The sequence below is a fragment of the Cordyceps javanica genome, chromosome 3 (assembly GCF_051103115.1).
Source record: "Cordyceps javanica chromosome 3, complete sequence".
Taxonomy (NCBI): domain Eukaryota; kingdom Fungi; phylum Ascomycota; class Sordariomycetes; order Hypocreales; family Cordycipitaceae; genus Cordyceps; species Cordyceps javanica.
This window is the reverse complement of record NC_139297.1, coordinates 1,214,396-1,235,900: the sequence shown is the minus strand read 5'-3', so window position 1 is coordinate 1,235,900 and position 21,505 is coordinate 1,214,396. Positions and strand designations below refer to the sequence as shown.

The 21,505-nt window shown below is 50.7% G+C and overlaps 7 protein-coding genes across 7 annotated transcripts; 5 read left to right on the top strand and 2 right to left on the bottom strand.

Moving 5' to 3' along the window:
* Positions 1-25: 25 nt before the first annotated feature.
* V2A60_004605 (sterol-sensing domain of SREBP cleavage-activation-domain-containing protein) lies at positions 26-2,448 on the top strand (the record flags this gene model as incomplete). The annotated part of the gene is made up of 2 exons (XM_083255922.1): positions 26-1,142; positions 1,922-2,448. 2 exons carry the CDS (start codon positions 26-28, stop codon positions 2,446-2,448), a joined length of 1,644 nt encoding a protein of 547 aa, XP_083112048.1.
* A 2,208-nt stretch (positions 2,449-4,656) lies between these two features.
* V2A60_004604 (uncharacterized protein) lies at positions 4,657-5,508 on the top strand (the record flags this gene model as incomplete). The annotated part of the gene is made up of 1 exon (XM_083255921.1): positions 4,657-5,508. One exon carries the CDS (start codon positions 4,657-4,659, stop codon positions 5,506-5,508), a length of 852 nt encoding a protein of 283 aa, XP_083112047.1.
* Positions 5,509-5,974: 466 nt separating this feature from the next.
* On the bottom strand, positions 5,975-7,042 carry V2A60_004603 (uncharacterized protein; the record flags this gene model as incomplete). The annotated part of the gene is made up of 3 exons (XM_083255920.1): positions 5,975-6,399; positions 6,451-6,573; positions 6,907-7,042. The coding sequence occupies 3 exons, from the start codon at positions 7,040-7,042 to the stop codon at positions 5,975-5,977; spliced, it is 684 nt and encodes a 227-aa protein (XP_083112046.1).
* A 769-nt stretch (positions 7,043-7,811) lies between these two features.
* V2A60_004602 (DUF4202 domain-containing protein) lies at positions 7,812-8,344 on the top strand (the record flags this gene model as incomplete). Its single annotated transcript, XM_083255919.1, has 2 exons — positions 7,812-7,855; positions 7,927-8,344. 2 exons carry the CDS (start codon positions 7,812-7,814, stop codon positions 8,342-8,344), a joined length of 462 nt encoding a protein of 153 aa, XP_083112045.1.
* Positions 8,345-13,123: 4,779 nt separating this feature from the next.
* V2A60_004601 (uncharacterized protein) lies at positions 13,124-13,699 on the top strand (the record flags this gene model as incomplete). The annotated part of the gene is made up of 1 exon (XM_083255918.1): positions 13,124-13,699. The coding sequence occupies one exon, from the start codon at positions 13,124-13,126 to the stop codon at positions 13,697-13,699; it is 576 nt and encodes a 191-aa protein (XP_083112044.1).
* An 840-nt stretch (positions 13,700-14,539) lies between these two features.
* V2A60_004600 (histone methyltransferase SET1) lies at positions 14,540-18,256 on the bottom strand (the record flags this gene model as incomplete). Its single annotated transcript, XM_083255917.1, has 2 exons — positions 14,540-14,643; positions 14,701-18,256. 2 exons carry the CDS (start codon positions 18,254-18,256, stop codon positions 14,540-14,542), a joined length of 3,660 nt encoding a protein of 1,219 aa, XP_083112043.1.
* Positions 18,257-20,689: 2,433 nt separating this feature from the next.
* On the top strand, positions 20,690-21,343 carry V2A60_004599 (tropomyosin; the record flags this gene model as incomplete). The annotated part of the gene is made up of 3 exons (XM_083255916.1): positions 20,690-20,707; positions 20,796-21,100; positions 21,181-21,343. 3 exons carry the CDS (start codon positions 20,690-20,692, stop codon positions 21,341-21,343), a joined length of 486 nt encoding a protein of 161 aa, XP_083112042.1.
* Positions 21,344-21,505: the final 162 nt, after the last annotated feature.

Here is a 21,505-nt window from a genome sequence, read left to right as displayed (position 1 = left end):
CATAACGCAAATACTACTATCCATCATGTCCAGCTTGACTGTATGTGCAGTCCTTGATATTGACTTATCTCGCATCCCTCGAGCAGCTTATCCATTGGTGATCCTCGCCATCAGCTTGGAAAATATGTTTAGATTAATCTACGCCGTCATTCTTACGCCTTCTGAGAACAGTTCCAGCAGCCGCGTTGGCTCAGCTTTTGGCCAGACGGCGCACATAGCACTCGCAAGTACAATGCAAAATGTGGCCATCTTGGTTGGGCTTTCAACAGTTGTCTCCCCTGGTGTCGCTGGATTTTGCATATTTGCTGCTATTGCTACGATGTTTGATTACTTTTATCTGTCGACATTCTTCCTCTCTATTTTGAGCGTTGATGTGCGAAGGATTGAACTCGAAGATGAGCTCTCTAAAGCCAGCAAGCTGAGGCATAACAACACTTATGAACTTTTGGAAGACCGACCGTCGTGGATGTTCAACTTTTTGAAAGGCAGGGTTGCACTCTCTACCAGGATTGCGGGCACAATCGTCATGATTGGGTTCGTAATAATTGCCCAATGGCACTTCTTCGGGGATGTTGGTGTCTGGGAACCTGCCAAGCGTCTGTTTGGCGCGTCACCGTGGAAACCACCAGCCACGGATGACACATATTTGCCACTTAAAGAAATACATCAAGCAAGATCTCCTAACTCTTGGCTGCGTCTTCAAGATCACGAGACTGCTCAGGAGGTCATCAACGCCATCAAGCCCTCAGCCTTCAGTTATACGGCCAAAGTGTATGATCCTCTGGTGTTTGTGCTGAAGAACTCAAATCGAATGCCACCACAGCAAAAAAAGAAGTTTCTGCCCGCGGCATATGATTTCGTTGATCACCAGTTGGCCGAGTTCGTCATTTCGATAGTTCTGGTAGGTGCTTGCCTTCGACTTCTCGCAAGCTATTTACTTCTGGCAGACGAGGATACGAAAGGTGATCTCCCCGAATCTGCAGCGAACCCGTCATTGTCCGTCAAAACCCTATCTGGAGGCCATCTTCTGGATGTTGCGATGATCGCGGCGTCAACGGATGGCCAAATTGTTTCTGCAGGGCTGGACCGAACCATACGAGTATGGAATGTTCGCTCAGATGGCACAGACTACGAGCTGCCTGGTACAAGCCAGCTGGGCGGACGAGATCTGTTTCCTATTTTGGGGATTGCAGTGGATACAGAATCGAAATGGCTGGCGATTATGTCAATGACTCAAATATGGCTGTGGCATCTGGTGGACCATGCTTGGAGTGAGCCTATTCAACTGAATTCCGGTAGCCATACGCCGGAGGTCTTCTGTTTCCACCCAGAATCAAGTCAGAAGAATCCCAGACTTGTTATTGTGAAGAAAGATGGGTCATTGACAGATGTTTCAGTCGTTGGCAATGATTGCCGACGCGGGTCGACCGCCTGTCAAGGACAGCTGCTCACGGCTCGCGCCCTGATATACAAGGGTGGGTCGTGCATTTTCTCGATTTGAATGTATTTAACTTGCTAATAGTTGTTTGACCAGGTTCGACCACTGCAAGGGCGCTGCAGATCCTATCACTTTCACGAAATGGAGAAGCTTTCATATCAAGAGAGTCGAAGGCCGGCTGGAAATGCGAGAGCTTACCATTGAATTCTGTAAGCGATACGACGCTCCATCAAGTAGTGCCGCTCTCTCCCCACCCTTTGTTCCTCATTGGGTCGGTCAGGTCTGTATACCTAGTTAGTGCGAATGACGGCGTTGTACAGCATATTTTTGCGACAGAGCCCATGGTACCGCGGTCAATCCAGTGCGAGCATTCCGACGCCCGACATAATACGTCGCTCTCTGGATCTGGGTTTAGTACTTTAACCCTTGGATATGTTGCATCAAATACCGAAGAATGCATTGTGACCAGCTATCATCCTGCAGAAGGAAGCGAGGCAATTGCAGCCTGTGCACCATCAGGAAGTGCTGGCGGAGGATGGTGTACATGGGAGGAGGCAATAGTGACCAAGAAACGAATCAAAGACCCCGGCACATGGGAGATTGTCAAAGGGAGAAGCGTCATTGGTGTGCGGCAAGAAGCGAACCACTCTCGAAACACCAAGCGCCAAGACTACCGGCGGAGATCGGCTGCCGCACGTAGAGATCTTGGCCAAACTACGAAGTGGCAGGCTTGGACAGCTGCTACCGATGAACAGTTTGAGGCAGACGAGGTTCGGCCGCTGGCTAATGAGGGGCCTGGCTCAGAAGAGTTCCTGGTCGTGCCCGGGTTAGGGCCGAAGGCGAAGATTGGCCTCCGGTCCGTTGCCTTTACCTTGGGCAATAGTATCAAAATCGTATCCGCAGGCGGGCCGGAGCGATATAAAGGCGATACTGGTTCCGCTGTAGAATCATTCTTGATCAAGGACAGCCGACGCGGGCGACACGGCGGATCTATGCGAGGAAGAAACTAGGTTTCTCATCCATTACTAAACAGCGACCTGGATGCGAACTATTTTGCGAATGTCGCATGTCGCATATATTTCGGGTTTCCTGGGCCTGTAGTAGTCAAGCACGGCAAGGCACTCGTTACGACTAAGTGGCAAGGGATTTGATAAAGCTTGGCTAAAACGGAGACGGTATATAGTAGGAATTATTAGTACGAGGCATGTAGTGCATTTACTGGTATGCGAGCAGACTGTAGAGCCAGCTGTCCATCCCATAAGATACTGCACCGCGTTTGAAGTCCATATTCCGATCGAGCGATGTTAGTTTGATGAACAAGTACCAGGTCGGTTCGACATACTAAGATGTACGGAGTGAGATCTGATGCTAATTGGAATGGTGGCTGTTAGAGTGCAGATTCAAGAACGGGCATGTGGTGATTGATTGAGTGAGCGTTCACACGATCAAAACTAGGTCCGTATTATCGCATTTGAGTAGAAACTGATCATCCCTAAAACTGTAATGGCAGACGACATGACCAAAAAAAACTACGGAGCAAGTAGATTAGCAGATATGAATGGAGACCAATCCCACAGCCAGATTCCCTCACCGCTAGAACAGATGTTGTACTGGTAGAAAGGCCAGCCACACGGCAGGGATCCTGGCACAGACGGCGGCTTGCAGAGTATAGTTAGTCCCACAAGCGAGTGAGCAGGAGGCTGTTGAGTGCATGCGAAGCACTTCCTGTCCGGGGGGGGGGGGTGGCTGGTCCCTGGCATACAACCTGATACAGCTAGGTGCACAAAGAACAATGCTAGGCAGCTAGGGGCCGCAGCGCAACAGACGAATGGGTTGGTGCCCGGCAATACACCGCGCTGGCATATCATCATCATATTACTGGAAAGGGCCAAGGAAGTTACTGAAGAGGAACCCGCTCGCTGTGTCGGTACGGGATGGTAGGTTGCTACCTATGAGCTACCTAGGTATGATCTATTTCGTAACGGCCGGTGGCTGTTTTGTTGTGCTCTGATACAGTTTAGCGGCCGCCAAGCCACCCTCCTCAACGGCCCTCCCCGGCTCACCCAAAAAGCGACTTGGACACCTTAGTACTTACCTACCTGACACCCAACACGCTGGCTCATCCTTTCCTCACACAAACCTACGGCGATCCGCCTCAAAGTCCTGAATTGCACTGGGGCAGCTTGCCCACTCGCAGAGCCCCTTGGCCCTGCGCTTTCAGGCTCTTTTCGTGCTCCCTAAAACCGACAGTGGGCAACTTATTGCTCTATCTTCATGTCCGCTCATTGCCGACGCCAACACCGACGCCGCTACCCAGCCTCCCGCATTACTTTCCTGCTCCCGCACGAAACAGCTCGCGGGTCATCTTCGCTGTTGCCCACCTCATCGCTAGGTAGGGTAGGCACTATCTGTACGTCAAACTGACCTACAGAGGAGGTGGACTGTTCTGCGTACCCGAAGTTCAGGCCGCTTGCGAGCCATGAGCGTCCGCGACTTGTTCGTGTCACAGCTTCCATGACTGCTGTAGAGCTTCAGCACCAAGGTAAGTCAGACCGCCCACGTACCGCGCAACACTGCCGTTGTCCGTTCTCTCTCCTTCGCTCTCTATCGCTTCTGTCCCCTGCCTGTCCATATGTCCATGCGATTGCGATGACTGCATTTGACCGATCCTGCACGCAATTGCTTTTGCCGTCCTGCATCAATCAGCCTGATCAAGCCCCCTATCCTCCTTGGCCACGTCGCAGAAGCTCTGCATCGCCTCATTCCATCATCATTGGCTTCCCACAGCTGCTTGTTGCCACGCCCCAGGACCCAATCACGGCCCGCCAGCTGTCGCTGCTCTCCTGCATCGCTTGCCTCTCTAGCGCCGCATTGCCAGGGCTCGGGCCGCACTTATTGGCCTCAGAAGGCCCAACTGTGGGAACGCCGACGTTGTTAAGCTCCTTCAAACCGCATTGCTCCTCTTTCTTGCATGGTCTCATCTTACTGTTCATTCTTTTAAATAACTGTCTTTTCCAGTGCACACTGGCCCTGCCAGCTCAGTTGAACGGCCGCCACAGCATCGCCAGCACCGACCTCTGGGGAATTCGGGTAGACGGCCGCTGGAACAGCTTGTGTCGGGTCTCACAACGTACTGGATGGCGTCTTCCGAGGTTGACCAGAAGTTCCTTGGCAGACTAGCCAGGGCTGTTGAACAAGATAACCCGTTGCTATCCTCAATGTTATTCAAGATCCTCGGTCTTTCTCTTAATCTCGCCGAGCAACTCGTCGCTGCCAAGAAGCAGCGCAAACCCACGCCAGTCACATCACCGCTCTTTCTCCGACGCATTCTACACATTCTTTGGCTCTCTCGAGAGGGTCTCGTCATGTTGCAGCAATATGTCATACCAATGGTTGGCAACTACGTTGAGCTCAAGGTTCTCGCATACAAGCTTCGTGCGAGCTTCCATCATATATTCGTCCTGTTTCATAACTCACCCCCCGTTTCGACAATCGGTAGCTGGACTCCGGAAGCGATATCTGCTGCCTTCGCGCCTGTGTACAAGGACAACCATGGGCTGCTCGGTGTCGACGGCGATCCCATTTCTCGCTCCTCCTCCGTCCAGCCCACGCATGCGCTGGAGGGCGGACCTGTCGGGCCACCCCCGGGGTTTGAGACGCAGGTTGCGCTCCTCCCCCCATCGTTTTTGTTACCCGAAAGGGACTATCTACCCACGGCCCATGAATATTTCCAAGAGGCCATGGATCTAGCCGACCAATTGCTTTGGGGCTCACATTCGTTGCGACTCTCCGTCAAAACCGAATATGCCGCCTTTCTATATGAGTGCGTCCACGATGCCGAATCGAGCCGACAGCTCGCCAAGAAGACGGTTGCCGAGGTCTACGATGCGACCGAGGGAATGGACGACGATATGTTCCGGGACGCCTGCGAGCTAGTTACGGTGCTGGGCAAGATGATGAAGAGAGGCTTAGGGACTACTAATTCCGTGACCAAGGGCAAGCGTGTCGAGATAACCCATTCCACGCCGCCAACGGAAAGGCTACCTCCAGGAATGGAGAATGCTATATGAAGCCCTTGTCCCCTCCTGCTCGCGGTGCCTACCTTGATTCCAATTTGCTGCTGATCACCCTGGCACGTCTATGCTGATCGTCACAACCCGGGCTTCGGAGTATTTGTTTGCTATAGAGCTTGGACGGAGTTTGGTTGAACAGGGGAAAAATGGCACAGGTGACGTGGCGTTTAAGGTGAAGAAACACTGTATATATGTCCAAAGAACAGACGCGAAGTCTTGGCATTGTTTATCTAGCTCTGGACGGGACACTGTATCATTGTTCGGTGCTCGATCCCCACGGGTGATGTTGTCTTCGAGGATTGTGAGTACTTCCGAGGATGGTGAATTCTTCGTATTACTATGCGCAACTTTGTGCGATATCTCGCATGTGAACAACCGAATAGCGATAGGCTGAAACGAGAGGCGAATCATGTCATTTTTTTATTCTAGGGCGGTAAATAGCGATAGCCCTGTATCGCTTGCTTCAATTGTTAATTCTCTCCAACCAGTCAGCAATATTGGACTCGGTCCTGACCGCCGCGTCACACTTCCTGCGAATCACTTCCAACGGCACCATGCGGCCCGTCTCGTTGTAAAAGCGCGCCTGGGTTTCCAGCCAGCGCATGCGCTGGTAACGTGCGTCTATCATCCCAAGCACGTGGCAGTCGCTCTGCGAAAAGTGCGCGTCAGGCTCGATCCTAATAGACGCTGGGTAGAGGTAGCGGCCAATATATTCATGCCAATACCGCTTCTGATACTGGATTTCGGCCAGGTCTTCAACTGATATGTGTGATACTTGGCCGATCGCCATCTGCTTGCCATATGATGCTGCAGTCTTGGAATCACCATCGGCTGTGGTCTTAGTCGGCGCCGGCGTTCTGCACTCTGCACTGTCCTCCATCCTGGCCCCTGGCCCAGTTAGCTGCTCAGAAACCCGATGCTTGATCAATTTCCAGCGACCTTTGCATTCGCTTTTGCCTCGGTTGAGGCTCTTGCCAATGTCCACCCAGCTCAAGTTGTCGTTGGCCTCTTTTAGGGATCGGAGAAGGGTATCTTCCGAAAGGGACCACCGTGATTTGCTCTCTGCAGCTTTTAGAATTTCTTTCAACTTCAAAATATCATAATTGTCTCCTTCGCAGCTCGGTAGCCCTTGATCTTTGTCCGAAATTTCTGACGAGGCTGCGTCTACGGACGATGTCACTGCATCGCTTTCCGTATCCTCCGAGCCCGGAATTAAATCCGTGCTGTCGCATCTTTCGAGGCAGAGTCTGTTGGATCTGCTTTTTGAGCTTTTAGAGCAACTAGATGAATGCTCTTCTGCGCTCCTTGTACAGTTGTGGCTTCTGGGTAGACTCTTTCTGGAATATTCCCCTTTTGCCAAACATTTCTCTTTGCTCGAGCCGCTGTCTAATTTACGCTGGTTAATGGAGGAAACTGCTTCGGAGAAATCTGTTGAAGAGCTCTGTAAGGCTTCAGTGTCGTTTTCCTCGTATTTTGACGAGTTTGAACAGACACCAGACCCGGCTTCGTCTGCAGCCTCGTCGTCCGCCATTGCTGTCGGCAAGATAGAAAGTACTGTGGGCTAGCAATCTCTTTTTCTTTTAATGGAATAATGTAAGTGTTGTGCATATGAGCTTGCGAAGAGGGAGGTGCTAGCATATGGGTGACGTGAAAGCACCGTGAATAGGCGGCGCGCAGCCTCTTCGTTTGCTTATCCAATCAACCCAAATTACAGACGTTTCGCAAGAAACCTTCGAGAATTACCTTTGCGAGGCAAAATGTCAAGCAGCGCTGATTTATAAATACTACGACTTCGAAGAGTATTGATCGCGTTTATGCTCAGTATTCGAATTAGTTCTATCTTGATTAATAACCTTTATTATCTATGTTTGGACGTACAGATCACTTGACAGCTGAGTAATCTGGGCCACACATACTATAAATGATAGACCAATTGCCGCACGCCGATTGCGGATGATTGATGAGACATGCAGGCTGCATTGATTATCTCTCCTCAAATTCGCAACGCCGAATCTTCCAAACACACATGGTACTGACTGACCCGTCCAAATAGCAATGGCACCTCCTCTACCTCCACTCCCTCCATTGCCTGCCCAATTCGCTCAAGCTATTGCGCTTATCGATCATGCTCATGCACAAGATAAGCGTGAGGCGAAGAATTCCAGTGACGAGAAGGTTCCTTATGAGCTACACTACGCTGAGAAAATGACCTCGTGGTTGGCAATTCGCTGTCCGGAGGCATCTCCTGTTCTACAAGTCGCATGCCGCGCACAACATTTTAGACGGTACGACCACTCAAAATGGCTGTTTCGACGTTTGCCGCCGGCCGAGAGAAGCATGCCCTGTCGCTTTTGATCAGGAAAGCACGAAAGCATTTCGAGACCACGAGCTACTGACGTCTCAATCACTGCGCAGATGGGAGATACCGCGAAACTCGTTCCCAATGACCCGGCGCGGGTATTTAACATGGCGCGCGAAGCAAAAGACACAGGCAGCTTCACAAGTAGTAGACCTGCTCGCCACATCTGAAATACAACCGGCAATCCCTGAAGAAGGACGCAACCGCATTGCGGCGCTCATCCGCAAAGAGAACCTCGACTCGGACCAGGAGGCCCAAGTCCTCGAGGACGTTGCCTGCCTCGTCTTTCTAGACGACCATTTTGACGATTTTGAAAAACGCGATGACGTTGATGAGGAGAAATTGGTCAATATATTGAAGAAAACGTGGGGGAAGATGAGCCCGAAAGGCAAAGAAATTGCGCTGGAAATGGACTTGAGTGACAGGGCGAAGACTTTGATTGGGAAAGCGTTGGCGGGCGTGGGGGCTTCTTAATTCGGGACTAGCTCTGTAATGGACAATCATCATTTACAGTAAGCATCAATTATTGTGAATGCTACTAGAGCAAAGGCAATGACTATTCTCTTGCATAAGGTACTTCAGAGAGCTGTGGCTGAGGAGTTTTGATTGATTCATCGGCCAGAATCGCCCTTCCATGGCCATATACCAAACCAGATTCAAGCCATCGAATGAAGTTTTGAGCGGAAGTAAGTTCGGTCTGAGAAACATTAAGTCGACGGACAAATTAACAGTTAAAGAGCTTACCACGCGCGGAGCATTACAGTCTTTGGTAATAAACCAACGGGAACGCCATGGTCGTGACTAGCCTTCTGGACTGTACAGAGTGACTATGCCGAAATGCCACTTCGTCGACTCAAACATTAAATGGCAACTGACCGTTGAGATTCTTTGACGGGAGAGACTCTGCAGAGTTGAATATGACGGATGGGTAAATTTCAATTTTAACCCTATCTGATCATGCTCGAGTTCATGGCCTAGGGGAGAGGCAAACCTACATATTGCCATAATCAAGCTCCGAAGGTGATTCAAGCTTACTCCGCATAGACTAGGAGACATTGTGGCCCATTATTTGCATAGTTTTATTTTGGTACGAGAAGTTAGTCAACCGTCAGCGGTATGCATACAAAACCGTGAAATAATAGACACTCCCTCTGAAGGGTGAAAGTCTTGCTTAGGAGGGAAACCCCGCACACGCAGACTACCTAGTACAGCAGACTAAGGCCTTCCTTTGCCTTACACTTGTATTGCGATCCAGAGGATGAGAATGAATCATCCCTCAAGTTGACCCGTCTCTTCTACAGACTTTGAGCATTCCAGTTTCGCCTTGGCGCTATTGCCAACTTCAAATAATTGTAGCCGAAATTGAAACATTACTATGCTTAAGATCTGCCCCAATTTTAAACTGCTATCCAATTAATGCGTGTTGCTACATAAGCATATAGGCATCACGACAATAATTGAATGGATTGTGCTTGTTGTCGCGAGCGAGTAGCTTGGCCACAAATGAACGGCCCAAGGGCGGAAGAAGGCCGGGCTGAAGTCAGTACGAGGATGGACAAAATTTCAAATAGCAATACATGACGGACAATTTTGCGTCTTGCATTTGAAAGTAAAGCTTTTATGAAGGGAGAAGTATGCTGAGGCGAACCGAGAGATCACAATGAATTCCCACGCGCCAACCATACGTAGAAAGGCCACCGAGGCATAACTTGAGTTCAGTGTCCTCAGAGCGCCGAGTCTTGGTTTGCCTGCAGCTTTCACTTGCATTGGTCGGCCACCACGGTCCACGGGTAAGCCCCGTGTCCGAGACCAAAACGCTTCCCCTTGGGCTTTACCAGTATCTTGAGCCGCCGTAGAAGGTTGACGTGAAATTTCGGCTTTCGGGAGCGGTAGATTCGGGATTCCATCAAGGACCCCGATAGTTTTCGCGTCCTGCACGGTGATGCTATCCACCAGGGGCCCAACCCCCTCCCTGCACCGCTCCAACACAAAGACATGGCCATAACAAGACGGCCACTAGCGCACCGCCACTTATCGCATGATGCCAGATTCTGCAGGCAGGCCGGCGAATTGATGGTTGTGGAGGTACCCCCGGGTGTCCAGGGCGACTTCAGCTGAATTGGTGCGGGGGTGCCCCTGTTACTGCTTGGCGAGGATAAGCACCCAAGCACCCTCAACGAACAGCCCAAGCAGCCCTCCAGGTCACAAGGTGGGCTGAATAAAATAGCCAGACAACCAGGTCGAGGGCCAACGCAACATCCGAGCCGTTGGCAAAGTGAGCGGCCGGCGGCGCACAATGCAAACTCAGAGCAGCGTGGTAGAACTCTAACATGATCGCGAGCTCTGAACGAGAGCAGGGCCAGAGAAAGGAGTGGTTGTAAGTAGGCATTGGTACCGAAAATAAAGGAAGTATTGATGAGGGGTGTTGTCAGCTCAAAATTGTTGCTTTGATCTGTTTAACAAGACGCGTCGGCGCCTGGTGATTGGCCAGCAGAAGCATCCGCAGCTGTACTACTGATAGTGGCAGCTCCCGACATGCAAACTGCTGGGGACCCAGCGACTGGGTTCTTGGGCTTCGATCAGCGACCTCAAATTAAAGTGTCCTATCCGTCGGAATTTACGCAGTTTAGTTGGAGCCTCTAGCAAGGCGTCCATACAAAGCTGGTAAACAGAAGCTACCGCGTACGCCTACTTATCTCGTAATCCCGAGACCCGTAGCCATAATTACCGGCTCCTGTATCTCTTTCGTGTTATCTAAACCTGCTGAAATCATTTTACCACCTCCTCCCTGGGAACTTGCTCACCTACGAAAGCACAGTGTTTGACAGAATGGGTTTCAGCGGCAGTGGCAAAGCCCAGTCCATATTATGGAAACATTGTCCCGCTCAGTTGACCTATACTCCAGTGCAGCTTTTCTGTAAGCCTATACGCTATGGCTGAGGGCTTTGATATGCATCGTATCCGTACTGCGATGTTCGTTCATTCGCATCCTCGGTCTTCTATTCACTACGGACTGCCAACAAGTCTATACCTCCAGTACAGACGAGACTAGATCGCTGAGTGCAATGATGGCCGGATGACACGATGAGAGGATCAGCTGTAGCTGGTATCTGAGCCAGCACTCATACATAAATAGTCAGCCCTCTGTGTTGACCCTGGCCAGTGTACTGGAATCACAATGCAGCTGGATCTGCTTTCAGACTTGGGATGAACAGCAAAAAAATCACAGCCACCTCTATGCCTATATGGCTGCCCACATGGCTGCCAGGGTTCTGCCCAGCACAACAGGTTGATAGAAGCCGCTGCGCTAGGTGCGGCACCGCGGAAAATACCGAATAGCCAAATTCACTGGCCGATGTTTTTTGAAGCCAGGTTTGGCAGCAGCTGTGCCGGATAGGAGGTGGCACGAGGTGTCATTTTCGGCTGCCGCCCCCGCTGCCGAGGCAGTCCATGATCCCTGTTGGCTGCTGGTACTAGTAATTGACAAGTCACTTTTTTTCCTTTGGGTGAGATCGCAACTTTGTAAGTAACGGGCTCGCGCAAATCACTCTTGATAGCCACCCGCCACCCGGGAGTTGCTTTTCACAGACGAGGCCTCGGAAACTTCCCGCAGTCAACGCCACGCGCCATGTGCTGCTACGAGGCAGGGAGCACAGTGGCAAAGGTCTTAGGCACGCCCACAGCGCAATACTGATTCCAGAATGCGAATCAGGAGAATGGCTGAATGGATATTGCTGCGGAGACAGTTAAAAATCCCAGACCACAACCCCTCTTGTCTCGCCGAGGGACCACCATTGCATGGCCTTTTGAAGGCAACTTGGTCCAGCGTGATGGCTTAGAAGCCGTTTTCGTGCAGGGTGTGCCGTCAATGACACCAGGACCGAGTTTGACACTGGATCCAGCGGATGTATTGGAAAACTAAATGCTGCAGACCAAACACACACGCTCTATCATACACAACACTGTGTTCTCCAAGAAACTTTCGCATGGCTCTCTCCCGTAGTAACCAATTGGTGCAACTGAGCACCAGAAATTATCCTGGTAAGATCGAAACGCTAAACGAAGTGTTAAAATGGAAGGCGGGCCTACAAGCTCTGGAGTCCCATCCAGACATCAGAGTAAGTACTTACTCCCTGTTGTAACGGGATGTGGGCCGCCACGATGTTGACGTGCCCAGTCTTCATTCTCTGATGTCTCATCCCAGGTAGACAAGGATCCGAGAAGCATTGTATTGTGCTGCACGCCAGCGAATTTGCATGTGTCACTTGGTTCAGATGAGGAATAGCTAATCACCAGACCCAGTATCAGATCGATCTGGTCCCTCCAACGAGCCATGGTGCCCTCCCGCCGGGGCAATTAGTGGGCTACCGACCAAGCGTAAAAACGACAAGTAAGCAGCATGAAGCGCACCTTGAAGTCGTCATAGGAGGTGTGGCTACAAGAGAACCCGGTTTCAAACATGGCTTTGGCCCACGGCCGTGAGACCTGAAAGGCTATGACACGCCCCCTTCGCCGCCTTCCCCACTCGCTCATGATGTTGCGAGATGCAAGTGCGTCCTTTTCTGGATTAATTCGTAAACCATGTAGCTAAATTTTCGGTAGCAGGCAGCCATGTGGCGGTTCACGGATTAGCCTCGCAGGTACATCAAACTATATCAGGAACCCTATCCGCGCGTCTCTTGTTGAGCCGTGGTCGTATTGTAAAATGCATTAACTCTTGAGATGAACGCCGCCAAAACATATTTGATTGACCGCAAAGTACATCATATATACTCAGTGTGTTACACTAGTTCCAGTTGTATTATCTCCTGCACGAGATCAGGACATCGGGACTTTCGCGGCTGGTTTGCCGTATTGCTAAAGACCATCAAAACTAAGTATTTGCGCTGTATGAGGCCAACACGACTCTTCTGTGAGGGATACAGACTTGCACAGCGCTGATCTCAGATCTCCTCTTTCGTGCGTTCAACTATACTTATCCGTCTTGGCTGGCACTCCGCCGCTACGTTTCGGGAGTTCCTTCCTGGTCACACCACCGATCCTAAGGCATGACTAGGCTGTCCTAGAGTACGAGCGGTGCTAATTTCGATCAGTAGTGTCTCGCGAATAAGACTCTCAAGACATTGAGAAAAGTTGCAGTTTGTGACGAGAGGGGACTCAATTCAGCACCAATGCCTTTTCAACACGTAAGCAGTCAGCAATCGCGCCCTTTTTGAAGATTGATCAGAATCTGAACTTGCGTCGGAAATCATCATGTTAACGGCAAAATCCAATTCGATTTACCTCCAGCCTTTTCAAGAATCACAATTCGACCTTTTCGAGTGGTATCCCAAGTTTCGCGAATGTCAGAAACATTTCGTTGAGCATGCGCAGCATACTGGCCCAGTACAGGCTGTGGCAGCCTTTGTGAATATTCTGCTTCCCTTTCAGAAGTTACGGAGAGGCGGGACCGAGCCCTCAGACGAGGATAATAACTCGGCCGGCGTCGTTGCACTGGTGCCTTACGTCCGTCGGCTGGTTGCCACCGGCTTCGACACGCCAGCCGTCCTGCATGGTTTCTTCGGCGACGATTGGAGCGAAGGTGTTGGGCAGATTCATGATATGGAAAGACGAAACTTTTTGTTCGCTGCCAAGTCGGAGAACTGGGTCAAGGTCAAGTCAAGCTACGACGTCGAGGGCGGCCAGATGGTACCATTCTTGCGACCGCTCCAAGGCGCGACCGAGCATGAAATTCAAAGCGCCGAATTGAGCTGGAGCGAGTGGTTAGCCATGCAAGATTGGATGCTGGGACCTCGCGCCCCGCCTGGGGACGGCGGCGCATCTAAGTGAGCAAAGCCGTCGCGAAACTCGTGCGAGATATGGCTGCTGAAAGTCAAGAGACGTGGCACACAGCGTGTCGCTTTGACGATCCAGGGCACGCTGACACACCGTGATTCTCCCACATATAGAAAGAGTATATCATAGAAGCATACGCCAAAATTGCAAGTTCGGCACTGTCTACTATTGTTGGCATTGAGAACCGCTGAATTCAACTTATGGCAAAAGGGAAACATTGGCGGTTGTGTTCGATGATCGCGGTTGGGTTGAGTTACGCTTGAACTAGAAAAAAAAGCAACTATATGTACAAAACCCGAAGCAGCTAGCTTAGCTAACCAGTGATATCCCTCGTCAAAAGGCGTACAAATAAAGAAGATAGGAACCACCGCCTATATGCACCTCTGACGCCTGACTATAAACCACTCTAATGCTGTTGTCTGTCGGTTGCTTTTTACTGCCGCCTGACTAATGTTGTTGAAAACAGGATGAAAGACAAAAGAAGCCAGACGTAACTATCAGTGAGAACGCAGTGAAGATCGAAAGGGAATAGCAAAAAAAAAAAAACTTGTCTGTCACCCATAATATTGCCTCCCCCAAACCAGCCGTCACATGCCTTGCTTAAATCCCGAACGCCGCCGAAAACAAGAAGATTCAGTCGAGGTAAACAGAAATAAGATTTTTGCCGTGGTTATCCCAAATCTCACAATGCCATCAAGTGCATCTCCCTTCTCTTATTAAATTGATATGCCCGCAATTTCTCTCCTGGTCAAACATGTTGGGGGGGGTTCGTAAAGTACAGCCGGCTGCAACTCCTCTTTGACTAGTTGCTGCGCAGGAAAGCGAAGATCGCCGTTAGTTGAGGAAGCCCTTGCATGCTGCAGTACCACATAGACAAGGGATTCGATCCAAGCTGCCGATTTCGCGCTCAAATTTGTAATCGTATGTCAATTCTTCGTCTGGAGAGAGGTCCAAGTTAGCCAATGCAGCGTGATGAAAAAGACTGAAAAACTTACTCATAGTAATATCGCGAAGTGCATAGATGACAATGCGTTTGCTGCCCTCGACTTTGATAATTTTCGCCGTGCAATTGGGCATGCAGCTGTGGTTGATGAAGCGGGCAATCCCGCCCTTCTTGGTCGCGTCAATAACCGTGTTTTCGTCGATACGAAACAAGTAACTGCTGCCGATACCACTCTTGAGATATCGATTTTCCCTGATCTCCGAAATTTGTTGGCGCACTTCTTCACCCACATATTCAATAATCATATCATCCTTGTGGATGTCCTCCATGGTATATAAGCCCCAATTATGAATAGCAGATCTGGCAAACTTGACAGGCTTCTTCCGCTTCTTAAGCTGGTTGAACTTGAAGACATCAGAGTCTTGTCCAAGAGTCTTCTTTTGGTCGTTCAAGTCTGCAACGTATCGGCGATTGGTTGCTCGGTTGGCTCTTGAGTTGCCCTTGGCGATTAATTTATCCGCCGCAAGCTTGGAAGTTTCCACTGCAGTTGTAGTAGAGTCTTTGCCATTCTTCACACGAGCCGCCCGTTCCTCACGCACCTTCTGGACCTTGATATGGTGGGGAAGATACTTCGATTTTTCGGAGTTCAGGATCTTTTTGACGCCCTCTGTTCGTGCACAACCCGTGGGATTTGGAACATAGTAACCGCTTATGGAAACTCGCCTATTCACTGACGGGCCGCCTGCATTAAGTTCTCGGATGCGCTGTTTCTGCCAAAGCCAGATATCAGCGTTACCAATATCAGCGGTCTCAAACTTCCTTCCTAGCTTTGCCAGGTCGGGAATGTCCTTAGCACCGAGACATAGGAGGTCAAGCGCCGAAATATCAGGCTTAAAGCTATCTGACAGGGGGAGTGCTTTGGAGAGTGGCTCTGTCGAAAACAGACGCTGGTCATATTTCTGTGGTTCTCGTTGCGTTGAGTCGAACTTGGGCAGTGTTTGGACCTCAAGCGTCTCGTCGTCTGCTTTCTGGGCCCAGTTCTCCCCCTCTCCCAAAGCCTGTTTTGCGATAGACTTGGGCTTGGCAGATTTCTTTTTTGTTCCTTTGGGGACAGTTGGCAACGGGGTTTGTGATCTTGAAAGACTGCTGTCATTATCATCGGCCCCGTCTGCTTCAGCGCTGATATCCTCGGATTCGTCCAATTTGGTATCGTCAAACTTGGCCGTGAAAGAATCTTCGCCTAGCTTCTTTTGGCGTTTGGATGCAATGTCGGCAACGGAGACAAGCTTGCGCTTCTTTGAAAGAGATTTGTCGACTACCACTAGGCTAGCTTCCGTCATGGAATCATCTTCGCCAGGGGCCCAATTGTCTTCATCCGTGCTCATGCGGCTCTGCGGGCGAGATACGGCACCTTCAGCCTCAGCTGCCGCGAGAGTCTTGGCATCAGTATCATCGTCCGACTCAAAATCACTATCAAAACTCTTGAGACGGTGATGGAGAGATCTGAATGCTGGCCGAGAAACAGAGGCCCGCTTTCGTGAAAACGGATCGATGAATGTACTTCGATGTGCTTTTCCTTTAGCTTTGGATTTGCGGATTTTTGGCAGCGTCTTGACTTCAAATCTGCCAGTTCTGCGCTCGATAGGGTCCGCACGTGAATTGGGTGTCCCCATTCTGGAGGTATCGAACGTATCAGTCAAGGCGGCATCATCTTCTTCCTCTGCCATATCGATATTTAGCTGACGGCGCTTCGCGGTGTGATTGATAGGGTCGAGAAAGTCGGAAAGCGAGGGAGCGGCGACTTGTGTTCGGATGTGACGAATCAAATGCTCCATCATTTCTCGTTGAACAACCTGGACGGCTTCTATGACGGGATCGAAGTTTTTAGCTCTCTGTTTCCTCTCTTCTTCCATGTCGGCTTCGTCCTCTCGTCGGCGTCGAGCCGCATCTTCTTCGGCTTTGAGTTGTTGCGCCCGGCGGCTATTGCGTTCGGGGCTCGGGCTTCTCTTACGATCCACGGGAGTTGTGGCTCGCGTTCTCGGTAAGCATAGCTGCATGGACATGTTGTAAGTAAAGAACTCCGTGTGATTAACAGCTCGAAAGCAGCGCTCGGCCTCCATCTTTCCAGTGAAAGAGTTTTTGAAAATGACATAATAGCCAGTTTTGTCGATCCGAATGTCTTCGAATGCGTAGTTCTTTAGTCGCTTCTTCATGTGCGGCAGAATGCTCGTAAGTAAAGGAACACTTTGGCAATCTATAAAGATGTACGGGTCGTTCGCAAGTTGTGTAGATATATCCTTCGGCTCGAGGCTTGCCGGAGCACGATTCACCGATGCAGCAGGCGTCGTTTGCTGTGTTACTGGTAGCGCCAAGGGTCGTGTAGCAGGCGGCCCTTTCGGACCTGTCGGCGGCGGCCTAGCAAACGAGCTAGACGGTTTGGCGTCCACGGACGCCTTTGCAGCCTGTGCAACCTGTGCAGCCTGTGCCAGCTTTTCCCTCTCAAGTTTCTCTCGCTCTCGGCGTAGGTGGCCCTCGAGCATTCTGCGACTTCTTCTCCCTTCGGGATCATATTCGACCTTCACCATTTCGGAGTCTACTTTTACTCCTCGAGCCTGCACTGCTCGTCGGGCAGCATCGATAGCCGAGATTGGAGGACGATCCGCTCGCTTAGAATCGCGGTAACGAATAGTAGCAAAGCCGAGGTAGCTACCAGTCTCAGGGTGCATCTTGTTGCTGCTCTCAGCAATGTCACCGAATGTAGCGAAGATAGCTGTTACTTTGTTGAAAGGAATCAGCGGGTTATATCTTGTGACAACAATTTGTGTCGGCGGCCCGGGTCCGATAGAAGTCTTAGGGTCATAAGCGTATGGCTTCAAATTTTCTGGAGCCGTGCAGAAGCGCGCTCGCGGGAGGTAGAAGTCGGTATTGATATACCCTAAGCGGCCACCTTTTTCTAGGCGCGGGTCCAGTGGTGCAGGCGCACTCTCAAACCCAAATTCCTTGTAGACGGGCTTTGAAGTCTTGCTGACGGCTCTGTTGCGTAAACGCTCGAGTATTGGGTCGTATGTGCACCTTCTTCCCTTCAGTGAAGATCCAGGCTCTCGAGCTACATCCTGCTGTATCCCCGGCAAAGATCTAGGTGCGGAATGAGATCTCGATTCAGCGCCGTTCACGATTCTTTCCATCCTCGAGGATACCAGGCCTTCTGGGAATGAAGTTGCCGAATTGAAGTGATGCAGAGGTGATGAGACTGAGGGCATATGAGCGATACGAGTGGTACTCGTAGGCAACCGAGTCGCCGCGTTGCTAAAGATCGACGAGGATGAGCTTGTATGTGAGCTATTAGAATCGACGGTGCTGGGCATGTCGCCAAGCGTAGAGTCTTCATCGCCTTGATGTGTTGGCATCGAGCCACTGCCGTTGACCTGCGACCGAGAGAGAGGGGTCGAATCAGTGTCTGGTGTGATGGTGCTGAATGTAGATGAGTCGATGTCTTCAGCTATTTGACTTGCTCTGTCGCGCTCATTCCGGCCTTGTGCCTCGGCTCTGACTTTCGGGGCATTGGGAAAGAATTGCGCGAAGCTCACGCCTGGTGGCGGGCGAGTCATCGTGCCGATGCGCTTCTGCTATCTTTTATGGCGTGCTTCGATCATTATACCGTTGGGTAGTCTGAGATAATTGGGAGCAACTGTTGTGTATAGTAGTTGCAGCTGGGTTTCTTGATGAGTACGCAGATGTTGAGTTCACGCGACCGACGAGGCGGCAAGAAAGCCTGCGAGGGAGGCCTAGTGTAATTTTGCGGCGCGGGCACAAGCGTCGCAGAGTAAAAAATTTCGCTGAGGCGAGGAAAACGTATAGAGACCTGAGAGGCGACCACTATCACTTGGAGCTTCGGTTCAGTATCTAAGTTTTGCTGCCAGGACGCTGTGACAGGAGTTTGGAAGAATGTTGAACTTGCGGCACGTCCAGGGATGGCGATTTCATTCTGGGTCCTCCAAGCGCGTGGATGAACTCCACACCGCACCACGCAGCATAGTGGGACACGGATAATAGATTTTCCGCTCCGCAGTCTATTCAAGCCGCCAACCGTGTGCTGTTCTGTACTTGTGTGAAGAGAAGGACCGTCATTAAGTCATGTTGATTTTATAATGTATTTACACTCATCTGGAAACCTGCATGCCTATCATGAGTCCCCTCTTTTGCGTGAGCGGGACGGCACGCGCATCTTGAAACGCCAGCCCATTCTATATTGCTCTCCCTTATCACAAATGAAATACCTCCTGCGCAGTCAAAAATCTAGCTTCAGCTCAAACGTCTCATCATCCTCGGACTCAAATGCTGGTCCACTAAGAGTCATAGGCTCTGCGTCATCATCGTCATCGTCGTAGAAAATGGATGTGAACGGTGGGCGCTCGGCACTCTTCAGCTGGCCTTGTTCACGAGCACTTAGACGGGGACGAGCAGGAGTGATCGTAGAATCCCAGGTACTGCCCGAAGTTTGACAAGCTAGCGACCTAGTCAGACTTTTGGTGGCTTGATGCTGGGGGCGCATCATAGAAGATGCCGTCCTGCCCTTGCTGTATCCAATCGTGGTACGTGAGGCTGCCTCACCAGGCGTTGTACCCGACGGTTCAATCGCTGATCTATTTGCCACTTTAGGCTGAGTTAGAGACCGCCCTGAGGATGCCATCCGTTCTGGCAATGCGCTCACACCTCTGTCTGAGTGGATAGCCAATGCTGAAGCAGCCCTGCGAGAGCTCATCATGTGTAGCTTTTGATCAGTGGGGGAAAGCACCTTTGCGCCCAATGCGCCAAGTTTTAAGCCAGGATCTCTAGAAACTCCGTGCAGCAGAGGTGTAGTGTCTTGCGCATCCTGTAAGCCCCAGTCAAGAGCTGCAAATTCACGGTCGTTTTGCTCAACTGCCTTATCCAGTGCCGATTGGATTTCATCATCAAAGGCTTTGTCAAGACGTGAAATGCCGTCAACATCAACAGGGTTGTAGAAGTTCTCGTAATATCCTTCCAGCAAGTACTTCTTCTTCAGGGTCTTGAACGTCAAACCTCCTTCGGGAAGCACGTCTGATTGGTATGGTAAAGGCGTAGGGGCCGGCGGCGCGCATTCGGGCTCTTCATCTCGGTTTGCCTGATTTTCATCTGATTGGACTTCAAACTTTGAAGCGCTAGTTTCTGTTTGTCGTAGTGTAGGTCGCTGAATGCCTGGCTTTACATGCGAAGCCTCGATTGGCTTCGCCTTTGCTTTCCCAGTCACGGACTGACTTGGCCGGGCTTTAGCGTTTGTTGTTTTATTACCAAGAGGGGCTCTGGACTGGTTTCCTGCACTCTTGATGAGCAGCTTATGACGCAACGGCTGGATCAGGAGTCGTACCTAAAGGAGTTGCCAATGCATGCTTCTGCGCAGCTGGCCTTCTCGTGGATTGACCATTTAGGGTATTCTTAATAGTTCCCGCGAGCGCAATTTTGCCCGCAAAATCTGTTGGTACATTTTCATCATTTTTTGCAAACCGTCCCAATGGGGTTTTCGGGTATCGCGGTGCCGGCGTCTTGGGCTGTTGTTTTGCTGGAATTTGGTGCGCATGCACCAGGTTCTCCTGATCACGATGTGCTGCGAGCATCGTTGCCTTCAGATTCTGAGGCAGGAAAAAAGACTCGAACGTGAAACGACGTTATTGTGAAATTGAACAATTGCCTAAGATGTTGCCAATGCTAGTATTGGTGGGTGAGTAATAGGAGAGTGTAATGAAACGGGTTGCCTCGTTGTCAAGGTGTCGACAATGGATGTTTAACGCGATGTTGTCTGGGCAACGGGGCCGGTGCGTGTCTACCACACAACAGCCACAGCGGGGGGGCAAAGGTCCAGCTGCTGCTTGTGCACAAGGAGTCTTGGAGGGGCAATTATCCCTACCCCACCCCTTTTCCCTGCTTCCACCTCCGCCCGTTCAAACAGCGCGATCAATCAGTCAATCATACAACCTGCCTGGAAAGTTCATCTAGAGGGTTCGACGAATAATCAAGATTCTAAAATGGATCGCATCAAGGAGGTAAGTTCGCTTACTTGCGCTACACTCATAGCCGTTGCCGCTAGCGCAGGGGGATGCAGCGGTCAGTGGCTCATGAACTTTTGCACAGAAAATGAACCAGCTTCGCCTGGAGGCGGATGAGGCCGTCGGCAAGGTCGAAGAGCTCCAGGCCAAGGTCAAGACGTTGGAACAGGAGAATCTTTCCAAAGAGCAGGAGATCACCTCGCTTCAGCACAAGAATAACCTTCTTGAGACGGAGGTCGAGAAGCTCGAGACTGCTATCAAGGACTTCAAGAAGGCTGCCGACGAAGGCCAACAACATGGAACCCAGAACGAAACATTGCAGAGACGACTTCAACTTCTAGAAGAAGAAGCAGAAAGTGCCGACAAGACACTGCGAGACGCCAACGAAAAGTATGAAGCGCACGAGCCGCAACCCAGAGCACCTGTTTTGCAACTTTTTGCGTTGCTCTGGCTAACACAACGGTATTTAGGCTCCGCCAGACCGACGTCAAAGCTGGCCACTTCGAGCGCAAGGTGCAAGCCCTCGAGAACGAGCGTGATCAGTGGGAGCAAAAGTACGAGGAGATGGCCAAGAAACACACCAGCCTCCAGAAGGAACTGGAGGAACTCCAGGTTGAGATTGGCAATATCTGATCTAAATGACCACTTTGGTGCAGACTGGCGGTTCCTTGTACATGCGTTCATGATGTCGCTCGGGTTACATAAGGCTTATTACGTGGCATTTGCATCGAGAAGTAAATTATCGCGAATTCGGCAGAATGCATAGCGACATAAAATTAGATGTCTCGTAGTAAT